Consider the following 7,241-nt stretch of genomic DNA (forward strand, 5'->3'; position numbering starts at 1 on the left):
ACCTGGTGCATCCTCGATCGTTCTTGTCGGAAGCAAACGAGCGCAGTAGTCATCATTTTGTTATTGTTTCAGGGTTGCACTTGTTTTGTCGTATGCAGTTTTGAATGTTCGTTAATCTGATGGCATTGTAAGGGAGGATGATTCCAATTGGACAGACATTGCTGCAGACTGATTTCTGTGTTTGTTTGGAGCTGGTTTGACCAACTAGGGAACTAGTCCACGAGGCATTAGGTATGCGTTGGGAGGACGCATGGTATTGTCTGAGTGGAGTGATGACTTCAGTCCTGTATGAGGGTTGAGAATCGCGAGAGGGATCGAAGGTCAGTTATCGATTTTTGTCAGTCATATCAGCAGGAAGAATTTTTTGGCCAATTGTATTAATATGATAAAAGCTAAAATTTCGCAAATTCTCGGCAGCCGGTTGCTCAGAGCAATTACGGGCGATCTTTTACGCCTAATGTTTTTTTTTGCTTTCGAAATCGGAAAAATTATGAGTTTTGAAAGACAAAGATTACCTGAATAGTGGTCGCAGGGGCAAATTTTCCCCTAAGATTGGAGAAAGAAAATGAAGCATATTTTCCCTTTAGATTGGAGTATTTTAATAATACCAAAAACATAATACTTTTCTTACAATCTACTTGATTTGCTTTACTAGTCTTCAATAGCCATAAACACTATTCAGTTACTCCTGTTTGAATATACAATACTGACACTGGTTACCTTTTAAAGTACGGCTGCGAATAACAATACATTGGTTATGTGCATGTGTTTCATGCACTAATCCTACACAGAATCAAGTTATGATTCAATCGATACAGTAAGAGAGTGAGTGAGTATTCTTCCTAAGATGTCGGTTAAAGCAATAAATACGTTTTTTTATCTTACTGTCTAGCAGTGCATAATGAGGGGAAACAGTGAGTTTGGGGATGGAAGGAAAATGGCGATTCTAAGAGTTAACCTACAACAATTATACATATACTAGGGTTTAGTGGTTCTCCTGAAGAATCTTCTTCGACGAAGTCTTGTTCAGCACCCGAATCACGCTGGCCCGATTAGAGATGCTCTTCTTGCCGTTGGAAGTCTTCTTCTCCATACTGCCTTGGTTTTCGTTAGCCGAAACGCTCAGGATCGGACTACCGGCCTTCAGTCGCTGTTGCTGTCGGATGAAATCTTGAGATAGGATCAAAATACTAACTAATAAATTCTAACCTTGCTATTGCTGCACCCCTTCTCCCGCTCCAGAAGCTTATCTTTGTACTCCAACGAATCCTTCTTCCCATCGAACATCCCCATCCCCAGTGCTCGATGGGGTGACTTGTCCAGCAGGTCCTTATGATCACCGTGCGAATGGGAATCGATGTACGCAGCTCCCTCTGGATGAGCCCCACCGCCCATTTCCGCCGCCTTTACGTCCAGTTCGTATTCCATCGCGGCAACTGCTGCCGCCGAAGGAATCCTCTTAGTTACACTACTTTTCCCTGCACTGTGGTAATCGGTCAGGCCAATGTTCGGCATCTGCGAAATGTCCATGATTAGGTTCTCCTTCTCCGGTCGGGTGATGATGTAGTTGACGCAGATCACCGTCTGATCGCTCATGTTCTTCGTCTGGCAGACCATCGTGCAGCAGGTTTGAATCCAGAAGTAACCGGAGTTTTTGTTTAGGATGCGGTAGAAGGGGGTTAGGACTTGGCCCTTTTGAATCACTGGAAAAGGGTAACGCATGGTTAATGGATCATTCCACTTGCGGAACTATACTTACATTCGCTGTGACTTTTTTTCAACTTGTGCGCATCCTGCCCGTGACACAGCAGGTAGACACTCTTTCCATTCAGCTCATCGGCCGTGTAGTCCAGGAAGCTGGAGATTCTGCAAAATGCCAAAGATTTGTTCTTAAAACAGCAAACAGGAAACAAACAGGAGGAGACCTACCTGTTCTCGCAGTGAATGATCGTCAGATCGAGACTGGTCCGGAACACGAACATGTCCGACTCCAACTTTATCTCGTGCAGCGAAGGTGGCGGAAGTGCTATTCCAATCCCTACCATCCCGATCGCGGTTTGCTTATCACTGTGATCATCCGTCGAGTTGTTCCGCTTCCGCTGGTGACAAAGTAGCAGAATTACTCGATAACCGGACGACTTAAAGTGACAACCCCGTTTCGTCAGCGTAGACTTCATCCGGATGCAGAAAGCTCGATCTTCACCCTCGTAGGTTTCCCCCGGAAGTGGTTTACTTTCTTTCGCCATCTTAAGAACGGTTTTCTCCGGCGGATCGTCCGAATAGGAACTGTACGAATACTCCGAATTTTTCTTGATCCCCAACTGGTTTTCCATTTCGGCATGATCGCTCTTGTGGATGTAATCGAAGATACTGCTACCCGTCATCTCCACCTGCGAAAGTCCGAGATAGATGGAGACGGTTTCCGAGATGTACAGAAACCGGCCATCCACGCTCGTGGACAGTGCGAATCCATCCAGCGACTGTAGAATGTGCGTTCCGAGGTGCGTTTCGAACATCTCGTTGTAACTGTACTGCGGAGTGGAATAGTTCTGAAACCCAATCGGTTCCTTGCTCCACGGAGGTACTCCACTTTCACTGAACTCCTTCAGCTTAAGGTAACTGATCGTCAACCGGATAATGGAAGCCTTATCCAGCTGACTGGTGATGGCCGCCGGTAGGGGTAACATTTTCGCCAACTCGTAGAACTCATAATTTTCCTTACCCCGCCGGGATCGAGCCGCATCCCGGGATTTCTCCTTACGCAGCTCGATCAGGCCGGGTTCGACCGTCGCCAGATTGCTGGAGACGGCCGAATTGTGCGACTGGATCGAGGAATACGTGATCGGGCAGAAGTCCTGCCCGGACACGATCCAGGAGTGCGGGAAGCCCGAGTTGGTCATGCTCAGCGCGTTGGACATGATTTGCGACGAACGGTGGAAGTTGCTGTACTCGACCTGCAGCGAGGAGAAAGGGAACATAGTGCTGGAAGGGGGAAGATGGCGTGGCGTTAGTTAGTGTTCGAGGGGCGATGGTAGAACGATACTTCATTCCAATTCAAGGCTTTGTCAGAGACTATATTAATATTAGTATTCAGGAGACTGTTCTGAGGCTCAATTCTTCATAAAGCAAAAGATGCAACTTCAACTTATTGACTAAATGTAATTAGATAAAATTTTGGAAGGGGTAATAATATCCCCTTAGTATAAAAATGGGTACAAAAAGGGGGAAAAGATCCAGGGAACACCAACCAGAAGCTGCTTAGCAGGCTAGTAGTAGTTCCCGTCTGATCTTGGAAGTTTCAATAAATATCTAAACATTCAGTTGTTTAGAATTCTATTTCTGAACTTCTCTGATTTATGCAATAAATTGTTGTTAATTTTATTTCAAATAAAACCCATGTAACCTGAATGTTTCGTTCTTGACAGATAAAACCCTTAAAAATTCCCGAACTAATTTACTTTCTCAAACAATTTATCAACTTCTTCACCAACAGAAACATAATCACATGAATATGTATGGATGATGAACTACCATAATCTTTTCCCCCCAGAGGATAGGTGTAGAACGACGTGTCAATGATCAATAAATTTCATCGTTTGAAATGCCAACATCGATTTTGGAGTACTTTCTCCGAGGATGCTACTTGACTGGCGCTGCTAGTAGGCAGCCTAATTTTCACTCATAATTTATCACTAAGCTTAAAGTGTTATATTTAATAATTACAATTTTTACATTCGTTTTAAAAAAATTGCAAGTTTTACCGTTTTAAATTAGACAAAATATTACATTTAGTTTAGCGTCTAAATTAAAAAAAATTAATGCAAAATTTTTCCCATAGTAAATATTTGTTAATTAACGTTAATTCGTTAATTTTTAATAAAAATAATTTTATTTGCATGACCTAATTTTTAAAACGCACTTTGAAACTAGTACCTAAAATTTTTACGCGCCTACTTCGATACCTAACTGCTGATTCCAAGGGAACTTTTCAACGGAAACTACCTCCGCTATCCAGTACAAAACACAACTTTTATCACAAGGCCATCTCAACTATTGAAACAATCGTTAAAACATACCAGGGAGCCACCTCCCAAAAAAAAAAAAAAAATTGAGCCAAAAAACCCCAAAACCATTTTTCGATGTTTGCATTTTAAACCGAAAAACCAAATCAGGTTCGTCGTTTAAACGCTCTCCCTCTACGGCTAGCAATACTTACGATTTCCGTTCCAATCCTCGGACCGACGATTCCACACACTTACGACACAAAACACTACTCTCCTAATTACACTAACTATACACGAATTCGGGATCAGTGATAGGTAACAGATTTAACACCGAAAACCGACACCAAAACTACACATTTGCTAATTGCACATTTTTCCCGAATTTGAAGCAGTAAGGGCAGCACACTGTTTAACGTTCAGCCCGCGAGCATACGAATGATGATGATGGGCTGGCTGGTTGTGATATGCGAACAGGCGATGAGTGAACCACACAATGAATCTAACGTGAACCTGTGAACGCATTCCGAACTGATAGCGCGTGAAGGGGTTCACTCTCTCTCCCTTGCTTTTGTCATCGCTTTTTCTGATTCGCCGCGCGGCATGGGAGAGTGAGAATCGATAGTCGTGCGGTTCTTGTTTTGATCGCACGTTGTCCACATCCCATTTAGTGGGAGTGAGCGGGAAGGTTAGAATCCGTGGAGCGAACATAGCAAACATAGTCTTATTGGATATGTGTATATGATTTTTAGCTGCATTCGTTGCTGTGGAAAAGAAGGTATTCGATGTAGATGAATGATAAGCGGCCTTTACACCAGGCGCCACTAATGTTAACGTATACATCCGGTATTGGCAATAATTTTATGGTGAAGTACTGAGGCGAGTAATGGGAAAAAAATCAAACGGAATTATCGTATTTAAGAAATTTCGTCAATTCATGTTTCGCTATATATTTTTGCTTTAAAAGAATCGGCCTGTTACAATTCGCTCAAACTTTCAAGATTTTTTCCGAGGCCCGGAGGGCCAAGTCTTATATACCAATCGACTCAGCTCGACGATTTGGGACAATGTCTGTGTGTGTGTATGTAACGGACAAATTCTCATTCGTGTTTCTCAGCAATGGCTGAACCGATCTTATCCAAACCAATTTTAAATGAAAGAACTAAAAAACAGTATGAACGCTATTAATTTGTTTTTGATTCTGATATTTAGTTTCCAAGATATGAATGTTTGAATGCGTAAAAATGGCGTTTTCGCAGTTTTTTTTTAAATTATCTGCCGAAATTGACAATATAGATTAAAAATTTATGTTTTAGACAGCTTTAACGAATACCTTTCGAACAAGCTATAGATTGTTGAAATCGGACTATTATCAAAAGAGATATTTAACATTAAATGCGGACGAAAGATTTTTATCATTTCCCATTGCCAGAAATATGACCAAAAACATGTAATCTATTATTAACGTCAAAACGGCTTATTTAAGGTCAATAGTATCTTCGGAGAATTTAATGGAGGCAATATTCCCTTTCTTTTGGTATTGTGCTTTTGCTGATTAATCCTCCTATGAGTGAGATATTTTCACAAATTTTCTTGGAAGTGATTATATCGAAATGATGCGTTCAGCAAATTTGTAGCTCTTACTTTTGCGAATAACTTTACTGAAAACTTCAAATATCTATTTTGAATATTTTAAAAGTTATGGCTTGTTGTTTGTGGATTACTGTTTGTCGCCTATTTATTGTTCAATATAGTAATAATCCATTGAAATAAGCTAAACATTATTTCGATAAAACGAATTTCGTATTTCATTTTACTATCTACAACCGCTAGAAATAATCACCGAACACTTCCAAGTTGTCTGGAAGGAACTTGATAACTTATCAATACAAAAATGTTCATTTGTGCGAACCTTCTGACTGCAATTTTTCTAACTTGTAACTATCGGATCGATCTAAAACATATCGGAAAATGAAAAGCGAAATAAATAACTCCAAGCAACGGCGTAGCCAAGATAAGGTTTAGGGGTTTAACACCATACAACCCCCCCCCCTCCCCTCACCACACCAAAAAAAAAAATTGGATTGAAGTTGAAAATGTATTGACGCAGACTGATTTAATTCAATATTACAATAACAATTATCTGATCCGTAGATTGATATCCTGTTGTTGTAAACATCAGGAGGATTTTTGGTAAATTGTCGGAATGGGGTCCTGATATGTAATTGATCTATTGGTCTTGATTTCACAGTTGTCTAATAGCATCAATATCAAATTCCTGCCTGAAAACATTCCAATAGAAAATTCCAGAGTTCTGTAATCAATCATAATCCTCAGATTTATTTTAAAATTGAGCTCGCTTTTGTAGAGAGGTACTGTAATAAGGGTCTTTATTTAATAGGAAGCGAAGTTAAAATTGATTTAATGTCTATGAAACATAGAACTGCTCACCAAAAAAATGCATAACTTTCAACATTTGCTAAAAATGTTTTTGCCTTTCTCATTCACTCTAAAATTCGTCAATCTAATCTCGACCCGAGAGCCGAGTGTCATATGCCAATCGACTGAGTTCGTCGAGATCGGAAAATGTCTGTGTGTGTATGTACACAGAAAAAAAATATTGGTAAAAGTAAAAGTGTTCCGCTCTTAGCAAAAAACAACCAACGCCTACTATTGGGTTGAAAGTAAAACTTTTAAATTAATGAAGAATAATAATCAAAATAAAAGTTTTCCTTTTAATTCAATGAAGAATTTTAATCCCAATAATAATTTTATTGTCAAACTAAGAGTATGCGTTGGTTGTTTTTGCTAAGAGGTAAAAGCTTTAATTTTTACCAATATTTTTTTCTGTGTGTATGTGGGAAAAAATGAGACCTCTGTTTCTCAGAGATGGCTGGACCGATTTGCACAAAGTTAGTCTCAAATGAAAGCTACAACCTTCCCATCGGCTGCTATTGAATTTTTTATTGATTGGACTTCCGGTTCCGGAGTTACGAGTTCAAGAGTGCAATCACACAGCAAATTCCCATATAAACTGGAATGAAAAATTTTCAAAATCAAATTTGTATTTTTGATGCCAAATGACTTTAAAATGCATGAAACATTGAGATGTTTGACAAAAATTGACTTTTTTGGACTTTGGTACATTTTTGTCTTTCTCATATAGAAAGGTTATGCAATCACTCTAAAAATCGACAATCATACCGGCCCGGAGGGAGTATGCAGTGAGGGGTTGCTACT

General features: G+C 40.0%; 1 protein-coding gene across 3 annotated transcripts; it reads right to left on the reverse strand.

Annotated features, from left to right (window-relative positions):
- Positions 1-587: 587 nt before the first annotated feature.
- LOC131690387 (protein trachealess) lies at positions 588-4,446 on the reverse strand. Of its 3 annotated transcripts, none has more exons than XM_058976133.1 (5): positions 4,217-4,446; positions 1,930-2,982; positions 1,760-1,857; positions 1,210-1,703; positions 588-1,156 (listed from the first exon to the last, which is right to left on the reverse strand). In XM_058976133.1, exons 2-5 carry the CDS (start codon positions 2,976-2,978, stop codon positions 986-988), a joined length of 1,812 nt encoding a protein of 603 aa, XP_058832116.1. In that variant the 5' UTR covers positions 2,979-2,982; positions 4,217-4,446; the 3' UTR covers positions 588-985. The 3 variants fall into 3 exon arrangements, with proteins under 3 accessions (XP_058832116.1, XP_058832108.1, XP_058832100.1); XM_058976125.1 differs by having other exon boundaries at positions 588-1,150; positions 1,760-1,866; XM_058976117.1 differs by having other exon boundaries at positions 1,760-1,866.
- Positions 4,447-7,241: the final 2,795 nt, after the last annotated feature.

Source organism: Topomyia yanbarensis, chromosome 1 (assembly GCF_030247195.1).
Source record: "Topomyia yanbarensis strain Yona2022 chromosome 1, ASM3024719v1, whole genome shotgun sequence".
NCBI lineage: Eukaryota > Metazoa > Arthropoda > Insecta > Diptera > Culicidae > Topomyia > Topomyia yanbarensis.